We start from the raw sequence: 19,934 nt of genomic DNA, 5'->3' as shown, positions 1-19,934 counted from the left end.
TTATCAAATCCTTTATAGATAGATGCATGCACACACACCCCTTTTAGCCCTCTTTTACATAATTCATTATGTTCTGCTAAGGAAAGCTAGGAGAGGAAGATGCAGGGCATAAATGTAAGTAAATTCGCAAGGGAAAACATCTATGCTTCAACAAGCCAGATGGATGCTTATTCTCAGAGGTGAGAGAGCGGTCAGGGCTGGTTATACCCATGCACAGAGAAAATTTGCTATAATGTTTATTCAGGCTTTGAAACATTAAAATATAAATAGACTTAAGAATAAATTACAATCTTTGAAATTTGATTTGTACACTATGTAAACGTTAAATATTCTGAAACATGGGAGCTTAAGATATATCCCTCATAAAGGCAATTCAGGCTACTGAAGATGAGGTAAGGCAACTGGTGACCAAACCAATTTGCCTCACCCAAATATTTATCCTCTCTCTTCCCAAGAGCTGATTGCACTGAAGTCAGTTCAGAGTGTAAGAAAAAATTCGTCCAGGTCAAACCACCCTGGGCCAGATAACTTCTCATGTTATCTACTTCAGGTGCACGGGTAAGCCATAGGCTATGGGGGCAGCACCAATCATGTATCTGAGTTTGGGAGCCTGACGGGACTGTATGACAGAGTGCAGCAGTGGTGCTCCAGATCCTGCATCGAGCCAACTTTTCAGAAGTGCCTCCATGTAGCGATCGATGTCTCGGTCAGTCACATCCCAGAGGTTACCCAGCACCAGGGGACTGGAAAATGAGAAACACACAAGTCATGCTTGCAATCTAAGCCTGTATGCAGGAGTTGCTGTCTCAAGAGAGCACAAGATTTTCACTAGCTAGTTTCTCGAGAGAGCCCTGGATAATGACAGTAAGCCAGGGCTATGGAGCCTCCTTGGATTCTCTGAAAATAGCAATGAAGATCCCCGCTGCTTGCCACTTCTGCTCCCAATAAGAATCTCCAGTGCTGTCCCAGTTGAAGAGGGGGACTTTGCACAGCAGGGACAGCCCTCATGCAGTGAAGCTGGTCCTGGCTGAAACGCCACTGGAGCGAGGGACCAGCTGGAGCCCTGGGTGCGGCTACAGCCCTGACAAGGGGCAGGTATGGAACCTCCAGTTTGAGAAAGGGGCATTGGGCCCCACCCATGAAATGTTCCTCATTCCTGCTCCAAGCAGCTGCCTTCGCTCATGGTGCCTCTGGGAATGCCTTTTCTACCTGCTAATTGCAGCCAGGACAAAATCTTTGCCCAGACTCATCAGAGTGACAGGATTTCCCATGGCTAGGTTTTTACGAGCTACATGTGTCTCCTCACTCTTGTTGAAGCTTTTCTTTGGGAAAGCAGGGATAAGCATCCCTCATGTTTTCAGAGTTAAAAGGATCGAGGAAAAAGAGTTCACTGTAGAAACAGAGGGAATCAAGGGACTGTTAAGCTCAGCCTTTGACTGCAAAGGGAACACCAAGCAGGCAAGAGCCCAACCCTGCACACATACAGCCTGTGCTGCAGACATGTGCAGGTGATTAATTGCACTGCCTAGCCAAGGGCAACACCACACACACTTTTCTGGGAACTTAATTCTCCCCTCAATGTCACTAGCTAATCTGACCCAGAGAGAATTTTTTTCCAGCTACAGGAAAGGCAAAGATCCCCCAGCCACACATACCTCATTCATGAAAAGCTGAACCACTAAAATACCCCTTTGCTACCTTCCAGCAGGGACTGAGGACCTTTAAAAAATGGAGTTGTACTCAAGCTGGAAAGAATACCTCACAAACACAAACATCAGCTCTTGGGAAAATGGGCAGGACTTCTCATAATTGCAGAGCAGAATGGAGTGGGCAGCTTTCAGCATTCCGGAATATTGGAGCTGAAGTCCAAATAGCTGGCAATGCATCTTCTGTCCACCTCTGGCCAAGTTAGGTAGTTCATTTTTATTGGCACATCACAAGGCTCAGAGGCACAAACTTGCTTTCTAGGGAATGAGGCTGCTTCAAGGGACCCCCTGTACTTGCTGGCTGCAGTGCCGACACGGGAGAATCGCAACCTGAAGATGTCACTGCATGTATTTTGTTGGATATTGTTCCATGGGGCATCTTTGCTCCAGCAGACCTAGCAGAGAAGGTATCCGGCGCAGTGTATGAATTTTTCCAACGCGTACCTCGACCCTCATATTCAGTATGGGAACCACACCCACAAGATCCCAGGGTCTACAACTTATGTTGATCTCGGATTTTAAAGACTGAGCAAGCAAGCAAGCAGGGCTTATGGCAACTTACCATCCTGCCATGATGAACCTGAGAACAGCGCCGGTTCCCTCCAGGTTGCCCTGCACTGCTAAGGCAGCACTGCTGCAGCCAAAAAGAAGAGTCACAGCCCGGCAGTCCACCTTAAGGATGGAGTCCACGAAACGTGCACCTGCACCATGCCCAGCATAGCTACAGGAAGGAAAAAAAAAAACAGCATCTCAAGAAAAAAGGCAACCTCTGGATCTTTTTAAACTACAGCCTCAGCTGCTTGCAGTCCGTCGACCATGCCTTAATCCATCAGACAGTGCACCATTATATCCCAAAGCGCTACAATTTCTCCACCAGGATATCATGCAGTACTTTGTGTCAAAGGCCTTGCTGAAATCCAGGTAAACAGCATCCACCACATCCCTCCATCTAGCCACCTCACAGAATTCCACAAGGTTCATCTGGCAAGAACTGCTTTTATGGAATCTGTGCTATGTGACTGCCAACCTCCCTTCCCTATCTAGGGTTTCCAGAACTTTTCATACTATGAGCCTTTCCATCATCTTTCCCAGAAAGGACATAAGGCTAACTGGCCTGTAATTCCCCATATTCCCTCTGCTACCCTTTTTGAAGATTGAAACCACTGACACCACCCTCCAGTCCTCTGGAACTTCTCCTGTTCTCCATGAGACCTCAAATATGAAGGCCAATGGACACAAGAGTACCCTGTCAATTCTCAAATTACCCTCGGGTATAGCCCATTAGGGCCTGGTGCCTTTGTACCATCCAGGGCCCTGAGGAGCTCCTTGACTTCTAGGGAGGCGACTCCATTCCATGCCCCTCATAACCTCATCTAGCCCCCCAGGTAGAACTCCCCCAACTCACTTTATGGAGAACATAGAAGCAAAATAATCATTTAACATCTGTGCCTGTTCCCTTACATCAGTTACCAGGTCCTCTCCCTACCTTTTAAGTGGTCCCACCACCTGTCTCCCCTTCCTCTTCCTTTTTACGTGAAGGTAGAAGCCCTCTTTGTTGCTCTTGACATTCTTCCCAAGTCTCAGCTCATAATCAGCCTTAGCCTTACAAAGGATCCTTCTGCATCATGCCACCTTCTCTTGTATACCCTTTTGTCCACTTGCCTCAGTGTCCCTTTCCTGTGAAGGTCCCTCTTCCTTCGAATCCTTCTTACCACCTCTCTTTGCATCCACAGTGGTGCCCTCCCACACTTGCCCACTTAGTAAACATAATGGAGGTAGCAGCAGCATGCTGAGCTTTCTAGAATGAAGCCTCCTTGAAAGGTCAAGGGTTTTTATTAAGAGTGTCTCTACACTGCAGTTTGAATTATCCAGGAATGTCTGAGGGGGCAGTAGAGAAAAGCAGTTCAGCTTTGAAAACATTTCTCGTGAACTGAACTTGCCACTCATTTGTGATGTGTAGCTTTCACAAACTGACTTCCTGGGATTTTAGGCTTATCTACAGCAGTGAAAGGACCAAGCGACAGTATGAAAAGCCTCAGCAAGCCTTTCCATGTTTATGCATATTCTTTTCTCCATTCTCAGTGCTTTTTGCTCACATTTTTCTTAGCAGCAGCCAGGGCATGACTTGGAAAGCCCACCATATGCTTTGAGTTCTATAAAAATCTCAGAAAAACGCAGTAACTATCAAGAACATCAAGAATCTATTTGCCCAGGACAACAGGATGAACTGGACTGCAAAGCCACTTGCCCAATCTCAGGAGCTACCACAGAGGGCTTGTCTTGTCCTGCCAACAGCATGCTTCTCTGCCCCAGTCACATCAAGATACCTGCCTTTATCCTAGTGCTTCGCAGTGTACTCACATGTAGAGATCACGTTCTTCAAGGGCCAGGGGTACTTGATCTGCACAGGGGGTCTCTCCCACGACTCCTGTCCACCCAGGCTCACTACCAAACAACAAGGATGGGATTGGGGGGGGGAGATCAGTTAACATGGATAGTACCAACTGCACTGTGTTTGACTAAGTCAGCTTTGCACGTTGTGAGCCAGGCTTCTTCCTCCAAGCAGTATCAGTCTCACCAGCCTTTCTCTGCAATTGATCTTCATTGTTATAGTCAAGTCTCTGAGCATACACAAAGTGAAATGTTGAACTCTTTCTGCTGTTCATTATCTTTATGAACCCTTCTGCATCTTGCCCTCAGAGAAGGGGTGCTGTGAAAGCAGGCATGCCTCCACTCTTCCTCTTGTGCACCTAAATGGACCACTCTCTGCTGATAATAGCTAGAGACCGGGTCCACTTCTTCAGGACACTGGAGTTCCCAATCAGAAAAACTACCTATTTTAAAGACTCTTCCCTTGGCCTGCAACTCTCTGTTCCCATGGCTGAGTAGGCCGGTCCCTTGGTCTGCCCTTGGGCTAATCTCCCCCATAGTTAGTTCCTGTGGAGTTTCAAGAGCTTGAATCACAGCTGCAGTTTGAACTGTTTCAAAAACAATCTCATCTTCAGAATCTGAGCTGTCAGACTCACCCAAACAAGTAGCCTCCCAGGTGTGTGCATGGACATGCATGCACAACAGCAAGCTCCCACTGATCAAAAAGGAAGCCTACTGGAAAGTTGTACAGAAACCTGGTTTGCAAGCGGATATGTGCAACGGTACGTGCCACTGGATACCCACCTTTGAAACCAGTCTTTGAACATTGTTTCTGTCCGAGGAAGGTTCCTGTGGGGGTTTAAGACATAGAAGGTGCTGCTGCGATTGACCCCGTTGTTAAGGATAGTTTCTTGCTGATACTGTTCAAAGAAAAGTAGCTTTATTAAACGGGATATAATGGGCACAGATTTCAGTCTTGATCAGCCTCAATCTACAAGGCCTGTTCAGAAAAAGAGTGTGTGCCTTGCAAAGGACTTCACTGTGGACAACATTTCAGTGCAGCACAAAACTCCTTGCACCTTCCCAGGAATGGCAGCAGCCTAAATTACACAAATCACTGAGCCAAATTTTCTAGCAGGTGAAGAACTGATTAAACAAACAACACCCACTCCTGTCCCAAGAGTGGGTACACAACTTGGTCAGGCCAATGTCTGATTTAGCATCAGAAGTAAAAGGGACTGCTAGATCAAGGCTGATTCATCCAACAGTCCCAAATTCTCTTTCCCCCAAACCAATGCAAATCAAAGAAAAGTAGTAGCATTCCTATGCAAGCAGCTCCAGCAGACTCATGAATGAGCCAGGTTTCAGACCACAAGCCACAGAAGAAGGAAGGGAGTTCAAGAACATTTTTAACTTGCAAGAGCCATGCTGGAATAGGAAGACCAAAAGCCTATCTGGTCCATCATTCTTGTCACACAGTGGCCACCCAGATGTCCCCATGGGAAGCCCACAAGATGGAAAGGAGTATAATATCACCTCCTGCTTGTGTTTCCAGGAACTGGCAGGCAGAGGCCCACTGCCCCTGACCCTGAGAGATAATATATTCCCATCATGATTAGTGGCCTGTCCTCCGTGAAAACCCTCTACAATCCCTTTCATCAAGGCACCGGACTCCTGAAGTCTCAGGCATGCAATAAACCTGCTACTTAGCTTCAGCCATGCTGATGCATGTTGCTGTAAAATCCATCTTTAAATGGTAGTGTATCAACTCATGTCTAGATCAAGCTCTTCCCTCTTTGACAATGCTGGAGTGCTTTACCTTTTTAGTAAGTGAGGAACCAAGCAGGAAACGCAGGGATGGTAGCCGGGTCACTGACTGGTCTTTCAAGCATGGTATGTTTTCCCAGGGGAGCTTCTGCAGATGCTGGAAAGGAGGATTGCCAGTTAAGTTCATCGATCTTCGTGTAAGAGAGCTGCAAGGCCAGCCTTCTCTCTGGATGTGTTGGACTGCAACTCCCATCACTGCCAGCATGATGACAGTTGTGGTCCAACCCATCTGGAGGGTACCAGCCGGGGGCTAGGCTCATTCAACAGTACAAGTCAGCAATATGTCACATTATGTTCCGCAAGTGCATGACAAATTGCAGAAAGATGGCTAATGACAGTAGACAGATTTGGGTGACAGCTTGGTATTTTTGCAGAATCAGCCATGCCTCACTGCAAGCCCATCAATTTATCGCCATGTGGGTGATGCACATTAAATTAAATAGTATTATGTAGGATATGGGGAGGAATTTATGACTCTTTCCAACAGAAATGAAGCGGGGGGAAGTTATGCAAGTATCTGATTTACTGATCCTCCTTCAGCTCTTGAAGACTGGGGTGCTTCCAGACAAGACTCTTGTGCCGTCATCACCCTGCCTTCTACATGGAACTTTACAGGACTTGCAGAGGTCACTGTGTATGTGTAACCCTCCCATGTTTTTTCCAGCCTGATTTTTCTGTCTTTTCCTTTACCAAAAAATAAAAACACATGTGTTAAGGAGGGAAATACCTTCACAGTGTCTTTTGATTGGTCACTCTAGGAATATCTCTCTGGAAGCACCCGTTAATCTTTGAATCTTGTGTAGGTGGGTGGCTCAGTTAAGAAGAGAGATCAGCCCTCCCCATGCCTAAAGAACTTGGCAGCTGCTTCTCACCTGACCATCAGGAAGAGAGAATCTGCTATCTGAAGTGCAGCTTTTGTAGACCCAATACATTTTGTAGTGGATTCGTTTAACCATTTGTGTTACTGTTTATTATTTTATCTGCCATGCACCCAGAAAACATATATGATGGAGCAGATTAAAGATACTATCCATAAATAAAATGTGGGGAATGATGCCAGGCAGGCAAAAAGCTGGGCAGCACTTGATAGATCAGGCTGCACAACTTGCAAGCCAAACCTTCTGGTAGGCCATAAGTTATCCACCCTACAACAGACAAACCATTCCAACGAGAAGATGCTTTTCGTTTTTGTCCCCTACTGGGAAGGAAACCAAAGCAGCAGCAACCCTCATAAGCAAAAGATGCAGCCCTGGGTTTGCCATTTCACCATTCCCGTTGTAAGCCTGCGTAGAAACCTCCTTCACGCACTTTATCCAGCATGAGGACCAAGTGGCCACTTGACGCTTGACTGGTCCAGGATCTCAGTCTGTCCACTACCTCCTGCAGAAGGTTCTGGGCTCTCTCAGGCTGAGCTGGGCTGAGCCCCTGCACCAAGCACTGCACATCTTGGGTGGTCAAGAGATGCGATCCAGTCAGCATTACCTGTTGCAGGTGAGGAGGAGAGAATGGACATTAAACATACATAATCTCTGCTACACAATCTCTAGTGAGGCTGTCCAATATAGCAGTAGCTTGTACAAGGGCAAAAAGCACAGAGTAGTAGAAAAGGGGGAGCAATTAAGACATTAAAGGGTTAAAGTAAATGACCTAGACAAAAGGTGGGGGCGCATTAGTGTGAGAGGGTTTGGGAGACTGTATGCTAAAAACATTTTTTAAAAACTAAGAACTGTATGAGTGTTTGTAGATAAAGGGATTCTCCCTTTATATTAAAATTAGAGTCAACCAGTGAAGCAAATTTACAGCAGAATCAGAAGGACAGATGGGGGAAAAAACCCAGACCCATAGAAATTCACACAGTGTATAACTTAGGGAACTTGCTGCCACAGAAGGTGGCAATGCTCACCAATTAGGAAGTCTTCAAAAGAGGATTGGAAATATGCATAGAAAGTAGGTCTATCAAGAGCTATGGAAGCTACCTAGAACCTCCATGGTCAGTGGCAGTGTACCATGGAATATAAGAAGCTGGCACAAAAGGTAAATTGCCCCCTTCATGTCCTGCTTCTGGAAAGGATTTGGGAATCTATTCTCCAAAATGGAAGACTGGACTTCTCTTCTGGATCCAGCAGGTCACTAGTAGCTCTTTCTAGAAGCTAAGACAGGGAATTGGGGGAAGCATGTGGCCTGCTAAATATTGTTGGATTCCCAGCTCCCATCAGCCCCAGCCATTATGGCGGTCAGCCAAATGACGGGAGTTGTAGTCCAGCAACACCTGGAGGGCCACAAGTCCCCCCTCCATGCTAAAGGCTTCCAACAGGCCACTCACCTTGAGCAGTGCCAGGTCTACATCCTTACAGCCACACTTCCTGAGACAAGTCTGAAGGTGGGAGGCCTCTTTGGCCAAGCTTGGGTCCTCACAGGCTGGTAGCAGGGCACCTCTCCAGCAGCTCAGCACATTCATTTCCAAGGACTCTGTTAAAGCCTGGGGAGGGAGACAGGAGTTCCTCAAAAGGGGCAGCCCCTTGCCTGCTGTCAGAAGAGGGCAAGAAGCACAAACCCTGTGGCATCTGGAAGCAGATCCTATTCTCCTATGCAACTCAAATTCCTGCCCCCCCCCCCCGGTCTTTTTTCAGTCAGGGTGCTAACCACAGGCAGAGTAGGTGGGGAGAAGAACAAAGCACAAAGGAATCAGGATGAATAGCAGAGATGGCAAGGAGTTGTGACCCTTAAGCTCAAAGAGCTGCTCTCTCTATGATCATTGCTGCCCGCTCAGCAAGGCCGAGGGTTGTTATTAACATCATTTCCTCTTCCTCTTGCTAATCGTTGGCATCTCTGTTCAGTCACGGGGATCTCTGTCTTCCGGCATGGAGCCAATATGAAGTGCCAGGACCTCCCCACCCCTAAAAGACCTTTGCCAACAGAGGTAGGCAAAAGGTAGATCTAGATCTACCGGTAGAGTCTTGGGTGATTTGCAGTAGGTTGGCAAGGATTTCTGAGTCCCAACTATCTTAACAACAGCAACAACAAATTTACTTCTCCCAGCCCACTCTGAACTCTACCGCTAAAAAGAAGAAAGAGTCAGGTTATCAGAAATGGACTGTTACATGCAAAGACTATGAGTTCCTTTCAGTCTGGAATACTTTAATTCCAAGTATATGCCTTTTGCACTTGGTGGATTTCAGGACTGTCTTAAAATAGTGTAGATGCTGCAAGCCTGAATTCTGCCCACCCCATAATACACATCACCTTCATTCTTTGGTCCAGTGCAATCCGGCCAGTCCACCAGTCCTTCTTCTCAGTGAAATTTGAGGTCTCTTTCTGTTTCTGTAGGATGGCATCCAACTCACCAAGCACTGTGCTTAAGGGTGCCTGAGGAATGAAGAGGTAGGTGATAATAAGCAAGTGCCAACATTCAGCAAGTTGGACCTTTTGTGCAGATGTTTTACTTCCTTCGGCACTTACCTTACTGTGTGCAGTCTGTATCTGGAGGGTCACAGGGGCAGTATCCTTCTCCAGCCGTGTCAACAAGAGGATGTCTCCGACAGCTTCTGGCTGGATACTCACCAAGGACAATATGCAGACTCTTACCCCTAGAGTAAGAGACAGCAATGCCGCGTACCATTTACCAATTCCAAAGCAAGAGAAATACGGAAAACAACCCATACTGCAGTATTAGAATAGGTGAGGGAAACTCTTGTGAACAGGTGTGTTTCCAAGCGGCATTTAAAACTTGCGGCTGTCTCCTCCTCTTGACTCCCGTCAGAGGGTTCCAAAGTGTGCATACCACAACAGAGTAGGCCTACCAGAGCTGCTGGAGAATCTATAACAGATTCGACTGAGTTTGGATTTTTATGAATCCAACCTGGTGATTCTGTGATTTTCCTGTCTCTGCAAGATCCCAGCATGTGGCTCTGAGTTCCCAGTATATTGTGGAATGTGTCTGAACTCTCATGAGATACTGGTTACTTGTCAGAATCATGCAAAAGGCCCAGAATAGCTCCACCAGCCAATTACTTACAGTGGCAAATTCAGTGGCAGGAAAGCAGCTGGCAGATTCCCTAGAATGCCATCTAAAGGTGGCAGCAGCCTCTTTGGACTGGGACTGAGGTGAGGTCTGGAGTGTGGGAGGATAAAGAAAGGGCCACAGTTTGCCATTTCTCCAGCTCCACTGCCTCATGCAGGTTCGTCATCCTGCATCATGAATGGGCTAGCCCTGGTCCTCAAAGAGACTTTTCAGCCTTTCAGAATAGGAACCTGCACAAAAACTGGGAAGCAATCAAATAACTGGTGGTTGAAGGAAAGGGATGGAGACAACTACAGAACACCAAGGGGCCAGGATCTGGCCACCAAGAGGCCAGCTTTGACTCTGGGTTTGACGTTCCCTACAGCTGTGCAAAGGTAACAAGATTTGCCACCTTTTCTGCTGTAGTTGCATAGATGCCCACCCCAAGATGCCCACTCAGAGAGCCATAGGCCTGCCTTGCTATTGGGAATGGCACTGCCTGCTAACCGTGCAGCATGCACCATCCCATCCACCACACTGAGAACAGTTACATACCATGGGGGATTTGTTGCAGCTGCTTTCTGAAGTTCTCCGTCTCCAACTTTGGCAGGCTAGGGCAGCTGAACTCAAAGAGGTTCTGTAGCTCTGAGAGGTACTGGAGCCGAGAATCAGCTTTTCCTTTTTGCAGGCTCAAGGCTTCCAACTGCTTGGCTGTGTTGGCCACTGACACTTTTTTCATTTTGCTGAGGGTGAAAAAAGCAGTTACAGGAGATAAAAGCAAGCAAGAGCGTGTTTCATTTCAGGGACTCTTACAACCATAATTATTTACACCCCTTTTGGATATTTTGGACAACTCCAGTCAGTCCTCAGCCACCGTGGACAATGGTCAGTGATGATAGGATAGCCCAAAACGTCTGGAAGGCAGTTTGGAGAAAGCAGTGCTAAGGACTATCTAATACGGTGTGTCAGGCACAGCACACTGAACAATGCACAACAATGGGAAAACTTCTTGGAGGTCTCAAGTAACCAACCCACTGCACCTTTGCATGATTCACAGAGTTCATCTTGCACCAAGAAGCAATGCATCAGATGTTACTGCTCTTCCATTCAATGCAAAATCATGGCCTTGCCTTCAGAGGCTGCCTGCTGAGGATTTGCATGAGTCACTCTTCTGAGCATATGTACCTTCTGCTAGTCAGGCAGTTTGCTCAAATCAGAAACTCAGACAGCTGGACTCCCCTAAGGGTGGGTAGTTTTTCCTCTTGCACACCTCAAGCAAAACTTTCCAACACCATATCCTTCAGATTGACATACGTACACCACCCTCCCACACTGTCCTTCCCTGGTATGAATCCTTACTTGAGTTTCCTGTGAATCATGGGCACTATCTGATGACGAAGAGTGATGGAGACGGACTCTGAGACCAGGTAGGCTGTAGCAATGGGATCCCGGCTTCCAGTGCACAGGGCCATCAGCTGGCAAATATGGCTGTAGAGGGCACCCGGAGGGTAATGGCTGATTGAGTGGAAGGCAGCTTGCAAGGAGTCATAGACAGAGTCCATGGTTAAGAAGCCTGCAACAGGTGCAACAGGTGAATGATAAGCTCATTTTTCTAGCTTGAACTGCATTAGTTCTTTAAATTTGGGAGCCACTGTGCAATACAAATATGGTTACTTATAAATAACCTGAAAAGTATGTAATATTAGTTGTTACATTTGTAGCTCCTTTACTTCTTTGTTACATAATTGTCTTCCTAGGAGCTCAGAATACTGGATAGGGTTCTTTCCCCTCTGCATTTCATCCTCGCAGCAACCTCACAGGTTAAATTTTTAAAAAGCCATCCAACAAGCGGGTGAATGGATGAGAAAATGAGTGATCTCCACCAAGCCTGCTTTGTTTCTTTGCTTAGTAGCCAGTGTTTTGACAGCCACTGCTGCACAGGACATTGCTAAAGTAAGGTGTCTCATTTTTGGGCCGATAGTACTGTGCACCTCTGCAGTTGTGCAGGTCTGATTAAAAGAAAGATAAAAATTACAATAGGGGCCAACCAATGACAGCCTCTGCAGTGTGTTTCTTGCGCACTTTGGAAGGGTTGTCAACTTGGAAAATGTTCTACAATCTCTGGATGGGGGGCGGGGTGGATGGGGAAGCTGGAGAGAGGAAAAGGGGGCTTGGCACTTGTGGTAGGAAATGCCAAGCCAGTGACCCTTTCCCCAAGTGCCGCTTGGGCATTTGTGGGGCATCTGCCACTGGCAGTGGCCTAGGCAAACTTGGCAAGAGTGGCAAGTAAGTTTTTGCTACTCCTGCCAAGTGGTTTGCTTGCTACTTTTTGGTATTCAAAGAAGGGTCAGTGGCCTGGGTTCAGATGACATGACAACACCTAGAGCAAGCTATGGGCTCTCAGGGTGATGTTGCCCTCCAACCAGCCACCTCGCAGAAGCAACCTGGACTCATCTGCCACAGTAACCTTCCATGTTTTGTCACCCACAATGAGTGGCCATGTTGTGCAAACCCAGTTACTGTCTTTATCACCATGGCTTTAAGCAGGCCATTCCAACAACGATGAGATTTGCAACAGAAAGGAGTTGGAGTTCTGGTCCTTACTGGCAGGTATGTCCAGTGAAGAGGCAAGTGTGCACAAGTTGAAAGGGTCCCCAAAGCTGTTCTTCCCCACAACCGAGAATGTTTCCTGCAAGTCAGCACTGACATCTCGCCGGAGAACTTCTTGGCCATCTTCTGAACAGGCTTGTCTTGTACTTCCTGCCAAGAACAACCATGCCAACTTGACAATGCCAGCTGCCGGGCAGGCCCAGGTGCAGACACGCCACAGCTTACCAAGGGTTATATAACTGATGACAAGCAGTGATGACCACAGGTGCCAAGTGGCATATCCAGCTGCTACTTGGAGATTGTCACGTTGTGCGAACCCAGAGAATGCTTATTACAATCTATGCTTACCATGTTCACACAACCTCACAGCAGAAAGGGAGTGCTTATTCAAAATGGCAGCTGCATGCTCCCCACAGCCTCACTGTGACTTAAATAATGCATTATGAGCATTTGCGTCATGTGAACAGTGCCATAGTCTGCAATTCCCAGCAGCCCAAGCTAATGGTAAGGAAGTATAAGAGCTGCAGGCTCAAATATCTTGAGTGCCTCAAGTTGCCCACCATTGCAATAGGACCTATTATTAGGGATGAAGGTATACTGCAATTTCACAGAAGCACAGAAAGGGTCTTTCTGATAAATCTCAGTGACAAAACTTTGCCTTAAAGATTTAAGCGTTTAGTGTGCCTGGACTAAAGCCTCCTTTGGATCCACACAATCCATGAAAACTAATGCCACAATAAACCCATTAATTCTGTTGCAACACATGCAGCAAATGCAGCTGGCCACTGGAATTACCTGCTCCAAATCTCAGCATTAATAAAAAGTAAATTTACAAACCTTCTAGTCCACATGGTTTACAGCAGGATGCTTGAAAGCATGCAGGCAGTGTCTGCCAAAATCTCAGAAGCATAGATGTATTTATATGATCAGTGGAAGAAAGTAGATTGTGGCCACTATCATTCATACAAAAAAGACACAATTTCCACGATTTCCAGAGGGTCACTGTCATAGTCTATTTCAGGAAAACTATGCAATCTCAAAGACTTACAAATTTGCTCTGGGATATGTTTTTGTGACTGTTGGGAACTTCATTAGATGCATGATTGCATCTTAGGAATATGGATACAGTCATTTCTCCCATCTTTCTCCTCCATTTGTTTGTTATAATTGCAAATTAAAATTTTTAAAAAGGGACCAAAGTTTAGGCCAGAATAAATTTGTTAGTCATTCAGGTGCCACAAGGCACTTGTTTATTATTCAGAAAATTGAATTTAAAAGTGAACCGAACACAGAGCCCATCATGCTGTTTTCACAATTCAAAAAACCCAAAATGGAAACAGAACCTTAGAGACGATTCAGAAAAATGATTTCTCACATGACTGTCCCCTCTGCTCCGACTGGGAAGCTGCTTTGTCTTTCCGTGTGTGTGCAGATTCCTTCTCATGACTCTCATATGCCTTTACAATTTTAGCTTCAATTAGCAATTCTGGTCCCTGCACTCCACAGTTTGCTGACAAGACTGGTGACAGTTATATCCAGAACATTAAAATAGGAGCTAGTTAGGGAAATCTAATGCAGTTTCATGTCCATTTTTTATAGGACATGAATGATGCATGCCTTTCTTCAAAGCTCCAACAGGCAGAGGAAGCAACTCAGTCAAGCCAATCTTGCCCCACTATTTTGATTCAGAAGGGCCTTAATCATGCATCCAGTTCAGCTCCAGTCCTCAAAATGGAACCCGCTCTTTGCATCAACCTGAATGTTTTGCGCTTGCACAACTATGTAATCTGAGACATCTACCAGACTACTCTTACATCTCCACCTGCCATCTTACACAACTGGATTTCTTAAGCAGCCAAACTTACCTTTAAAGGCTTTTCCCTCATTGGAAACCCACATGCTTTCAAAGCAGGCATCTAACTCCTCCTCAATGGTCCTCAAGATTTCCTTGTCTTCCTCCTCCTCCTCCTCCTCCTCTCCTCCTGTATGTTCATTCTGAACTTGGCAAGTTCTTTCTTCACAAAGAGCTTTCTGGATGTCTTCTTGCTGCTTTCCTCGCCTGGCAACTCTCCTGACACAAGGCCTTCCGGCCTGGCACTTTGTCTTTGCCTCCTGGGAGCAGTCAGCTGAAAAGCTGGCATTGCACCCGTCCGTTTTAGCCAGATTTGACTGTGTCAGCTTTCTGCTAGATGCAGACCTTAGGCCTCTCCGTCTGGGAGCAGCCACCAGTTCCTGAGCAGCAGGGAGCTGCGATGCCTGCATAGCTTCTGGAGGGCCTTCCAGGTCACTGTCATCACTGAAGGGGATCTAAGAAAGACAAAGATGTTTACTACCAAGTTTACTCAGCATCCCTGCAGCTCTTGCAGCAATGGAATTCACTGGTGCAGAATGTTGAAATGGCCATGCATTCAAACTGCTTTAACAATTCACAAGGACTTTAAGCAAATAACCTGGGGCCAAAGGCTTATGCTGTCCCATATACCTACCCATATCTTAAGATCATCGTCAAAGTATCCCTGCCAATTGAGGTAAGGTGAATGGCTGCTAATGAGTGGGGCTTTTCCATTTTAGCCCACTCATTGTGGAACACGCTCCTGAGGAAGCCTTACCTAGCGGTTTTCTCTGGTCTGTCCAGTGCCATGGAAACACTTATTTTCTCAGGCTTTTATGCCTCCAGTTTTGTTTTAAAATGTGCTATTTTATTCTTAAATATTTATAATGCTACAGGTTTTTACTTTGGTTTTATTTGGAGGACTCTGTGCCATGGCAGAGCTGTTTAACATTGCGAGAAGTTATCCCGAGGTTTGGGCTGAACTGTTATCAGTACGCTGATGACACTCAGCTCTACCTCTCTTCCTCTTCTAATCCAGATGAGGCAGTGACAGTTCTGAATCAGTGTCTGAGCAGGGTGATGGACTGGATGAGGGCCAATAAACTGAAGCTTAATCCAGACAAGATGGAGGTGCTGTTGATACATGAGTCTTCTGTCCAGCTAGATGGTATCTGTCCTGTTCTGCACGGGGTTGCACTCCCCACAAAGGACAGCGTTTGGAGCTTGGGGGTACTCCAGGACTCAAAGCTATTTCTGGAATACCAGTTAGAAGGTGCTCCTGGCCACAGAGCCAATTTGCTTTGTCCTTACTTAGACAGGGAGAACCTAGGAAAAGTTATCCACTGGTAACCTTGTGTCTGGACTATTGTAACATGCTGTGTGTGGGGCTGCCCTTGAATATGGTCCAAACTCTTCCAACTGGTACAGGATAGGGTTGCTTGCCTATTAACAAGGATTGGAAGGCAAGAACATGTAACACCAGTCTTTTATCATTTACAGTGGTCACTGATTGAAGTCTGGGCCCACTTTAAGGTGCTCAAATTGACTTATGAAGCCCTAAATGGTTTAGGGCCTAGATAGCTGAAGGAATGTCTCTTCCCATATATGCTTTCCTGATCCTAAGGTCATCCACCGAGGTCCTTCTCTGCATGCCACCTTTAAAAGATGTGAGGAAGGTGGCCACAAGGGGAAGGTCCTTTTTGGTTGTGGCACCCCGATTATGGAATTGGGTCCACAGAGATGCACCTGGTACTGAGTCTTTATACTTTTGGCTCTTGCCTCTTGGCAGAGCAACAGAGGCACAGGCTGGGAGAGAGTGCTGAGTGGCCAGGGGACTGGTGCAGCAGAGAGGAAGGGAGGTGGGGCCAGAGAGGACAGAGGGGCCAGGAGAAAGCGGACAGGCGGGGCCACCGACCTGAGGGGCTGATAAGGCATTGTCCCTTGTCTGTGGCCCGGGCTGCCCACAGACTCCTTTCCCTGGGACACTGAGGGGTTTTTTTAAATTGCTTTGTTTTCCTTTCTTTGTTTTTCTTTGTTTTTGTTTTGGTGCTGTGCTGTGCTTTGTTTTTCCTCCAATTTAAATTTTATTTTATCCTTGCGTGTGTGTGTGGGTTTTTGTCTGGGAGAACTGGGCAAGTGAGGGGAACTGCAGGACAAACAAGGCAAGGGACCAAGGTAAGGTCTCGGAAGGGATCCCAATGGCAGACCAGGAGATGGCCTTGGCAGGAGTCACGGGTGTTGCTGTCCACTGCGACAGCTGCGACATGTTCACCCTTCTTCCCCAGGAGAGGCAGGGTTACATTTGCCCTCGGTGCAAGCTGGTGACCCTGCTAGAGGAGGAGGTGAGGTGCCTGAGGGCAGAGAGAGCTCTCCAGAGGGGGGCTGCTCCCGGGGGGCCTGGGCAGAGGATTGAGGGAGAGACCATGGGAAGAGCAGCTGCGGAGACATGGAGGCATGTCACCCACAGGAGGAGGAGGCCAGCACGGCCTCCTCCTCCTCCTCCTGGCAACAATCTAGAGCTGGGAAACAGGTTCTCTCTGCTTGGGGAGGCTGGGGCTGATGAGGCCTCGGGGGACCAGAAGGACCCCCAGCCTGGGACGACAAGCAGCAAGGCGAGGGCCAGGGCATGGCCGCCCACCACCACCGGGAAGACACGGCGGCGGGTGATTGTTGTTGGGGACTCCCTGCTGAGGGGCACTGAGGCAGCGGTGTGCCGCCCCAACCTGGAGACAAGAGAGGTTTGCTGCCTGCCAGGCACACGCATCCGGCATGTGAAGGACAGAGTGGAGCGTCTTGTACGCTCTGGGGGTCACCAGTTGCTCCTGGTGATCCATGTGGGCAGAAATGACGTGGCCAGGAAGGGTGTGGTCGGGATCACCAGGGACTTCGAAACTCAGGGAGCTAAAGGCCCAAGTGACCTTCTCATCAATCTTACCGGTCCAGGGATTTGGGCCAGGAATGGACAGGAGGGTCTCCGAGGTGAACGACCGGCTTAGGGTGTGGTGTCAGAAGGAACGTTTCGGGTTCCTCGACCATGGCATTCGGTTTCTTGCCAATGGACTTCTGGCAAGGGACAGGCTACACCTCACGAGGATGGGAAAAAGGTCCTTTGGAGATGCTCTAACGAGCTTCATCTGGAAGACTTTAAACTGAAGGGGGGGGGGGGGGGGTTCAGGCCCCCCAGAAATGTGTCTGCACTGAACAAGTGTGGGGAGAGGATCAGGGCTCTGGGAGCAGGGATTTAGAGGTACTGCAGGGACTGACAGGACTCCTACAGAGAGGGGCCAGGTATCAGGGAGGATGGGAGGAAGGAGGAGGCTGGGAACTCCAAGGAAAGGAAGCGGTGGGAAGGAGTTGAGGTGCATGTACACCAGTGCTAAGAGCATGGGTAATAAGCAGGAAGAGCTTGAAGCTCTCCTGGGAATAGGAGGGTATGACCTGGTGGGAGTCACAGAAACTTGGTGGGATGAAAGGCAAGTCTGGAATGTGAACATAGAGGGGTATCATCTGTTTAGAAAGGACAGGAAGGGAAAGAGGGGTGGGGGCATGGCTTTATACATCAGGGAAGGGATAGAATGCAGTGAGATAGAATACAGCACAGATGGGGATTCGGCAGAGGCAGTCTGGGTGAAACTTAGGGGTTTTGACAGGGAAAGGGACCTGACAGTGGGGGTATGTTATCACCTCCAGGTCAACTTGAGACCCTGGATGATGTCCTGACAAACCAGATTCTAAGGATATCTCAGGGGAGAGACACAGTAATTATGCAAGATTTCAATCTCCCGGATATTAGTTGGGAGGCTCATTCGGCGGTGACTGTCAGGTCATGTCGCTTCCTAGAGGCTATAGAGGGAGGATTTTTCACACAGAGGGTCTGAGAGGCGACACGGGGGGGGGGGGGGGACATCCTTGACTTGGTCTTGACCAAAAGAGAGGAGCTGATAGATGAAGTACAAATAAGGGGAGCTCTGGATGCGAGTGATCACTCCATCCTTTGCTTTGAGATCAGGGGACTGGGGACGTGCAGCAGGTCAAGCACTAGAAGCTGGGATTTCAAGAGGGCCAACTTTGGCCAACTGAAGGCCAGACTGGGGAAAGTCTCCTGGGATAGGTTACTGGAGCGTAAGCGAGTTGAGGAGGGATGGATAGCACTCAAAAGGGAGGTTTTGGAGGCGCAAGCCTTGACGATACCGCTAGTTAGTAAGGTGGGGAGGTGGAGGAGAGCACCGCCATGGATGCAAAAGGAGGTGCTTAGAGGGATTAGATGAAAGAGGAACCTCCGTAGGAAATGGGTACTGGGGCAAACAGACAAAAGGGTATACCGGGAGGAGGAGACCCGTTGCAGAAGGATTCTTCGCAAGGCTAAGGCTGATTACAAGCTGAGACTTGCCAAGGATATCAAGAGCAACAAAAAGGGCTTCTTTCAGCATGTAAATAGGAAGAGGAAGGGGAGACAAGTGGTGGGACCACTAAATAAGGAGGAAGGAGATCCAGTGACTGATATGAGGGAACAGGCACAGATGCTAAATGACTATTTTGCCTCTGTGTTCTCCCCAAAGCTGGATGGAGGAGATCTGCACAGGAGATTAGATGAGGCCGGGGACTTAGGGGCACAGATTAGAGTCACCCCCCACAGAAGTCGAGGGGCTCCTCAGGGCATTGGACATTACAAAGGCACCAGGCCCTGACGGGTTACACCCGAGAGTACTTAGAGAGTTGACAGGGGTTCTCTCATGCCCACTGGCCTCCATTTTTGAGGCCTTGTGGAGAACAGGTGAAGTTCCAGAGGACTGGAGGGTGGCATCAGTGGTCCCAATTTTCAAAAAGGGTAGTAGAAGGAACATGGGAAATTACAGACCTGTTAGCCTTACGTCCATTGTAGGAAAAACAATGGAAAGGCTCATAATAGAGAGAGATCTAGAGATGCTAGACAGGGAAGGGAGGCTGGCAGCCACACAACACGGCTTCTGCAAAAACAGGTCCTGCCAGACAAACCTTGTGGAATTCTATGACAAAGTTTTGAGATGGCTAGATGGAGGGGATGCAGTGGATGTGGTTTACCTGGATTTCAGCAAGGCCTTTGACAAAGTGCCCCATGATATCCTGGTGGAGAAACTGAGGAGTTTTGGGATACACCAAAGCACTGTCTGGTGGATTAGGGCATGGTTGACTGACCAAAAGCAGAGGGTAATCATTAGTGGGGAATCGTCAGGATGGCGGCCAGTGACAAGCGGGGTTCCCCAGGGCTCTGTCCTGGGGCAGATCCTGTTTAACCTTTTCATAAATGACATGGAAGAAGGGGTGAACAGTCTGCTGATCAAATTCGCAGACGATACTAAAACCGGGGCAGTGGCCACAACTGAGGAGCAGGTGCTCCAGATCCAAAAGGATCTGGACAGACTATGGAAGTGGGCAGGAGACAACAGGATGGCGCTCAATGTGGGTAAGTGCAAGGTCTTGCACTTGGGGCATAGGAATAGCTGTCGTAAGTACAGGTTAGGGGACAAGTGGCTGGAGAGCAGCACTTGTGAAAGGGACCTTGGGGTGCTGGTTGACTGCAGGCTAAACATGAGTCAGCAGTGTGATGTGG

The 19,934-nt window shown here is 47.8% G+C and overlaps 1 protein-coding gene across 1 annotated transcript in view; it reads right to left on the bottom strand.

The window, feature by feature from the left end:
* Nucleotides 1-223: 223 nt before the first annotated feature.
* ESPL1 (extra spindle pole bodies like 1, separase) overlaps nucleotides 224-19,934 on the bottom strand; it is a 47,323-nt gene continuing 27,612 nt past the window's right edge. The window contains exons 18-30 of the mRNA XM_044443296.1: nucleotides 14,379-14,820; nucleotides 12,508-12,663; nucleotides 11,263-11,476; nucleotides 10,459-10,646; nucleotides 9,363-9,490; nucleotides 9,147-9,269; nucleotides 8,227-8,382; nucleotides 7,212-7,385; nucleotides 5,896-6,000; nucleotides 4,881-4,996; nucleotides 4,068-4,151; nucleotides 2,269-2,427; nucleotides 224-743 (exon numbers count right to left, since the gene is read on the bottom strand). Coding sequence (XP_044299231.1) covers nucleotides 542-743; nucleotides 2,269-2,427; nucleotides 4,068-4,151; nucleotides 4,881-4,996; nucleotides 5,896-6,000; nucleotides 7,212-7,385; nucleotides 8,227-8,382; nucleotides 9,147-9,269; nucleotides 9,363-9,490; nucleotides 10,459-10,646; nucleotides 11,263-11,476; nucleotides 12,508-12,663; nucleotides 14,379-14,820 — 2,247 coding nt within the window. The 3' untranslated portion in view covers nucleotides 224-541. The remainder of the gene's footprint in view (nucleotides 744-2,268; nucleotides 2,428-4,067; nucleotides 4,152-4,880; nucleotides 4,997-5,895; nucleotides 6,001-7,211; nucleotides 7,386-8,226; nucleotides 8,383-9,146; nucleotides 9,270-9,362; nucleotides 9,491-10,458; nucleotides 10,647-11,262; nucleotides 11,477-12,507; nucleotides 12,664-14,378; nucleotides 14,821-19,934) is intronic.

The sequence above is a fragment of the Varanus komodoensis genome, unplaced genomic scaffold (assembly GCF_004798865.1).
Source record: "Varanus komodoensis strain SLA01 unplaced genomic scaffold, ASM479886v1 scaffold41, whole genome shotgun sequence".
NCBI classification, from domain to species: Eukaryota; Metazoa; Chordata; class Lepidosauria; order Squamata; family Varanidae; genus Varanus; species Varanus komodoensis.
This window is presented reverse-complemented; position numbering and strand designations above follow the sequence as displayed.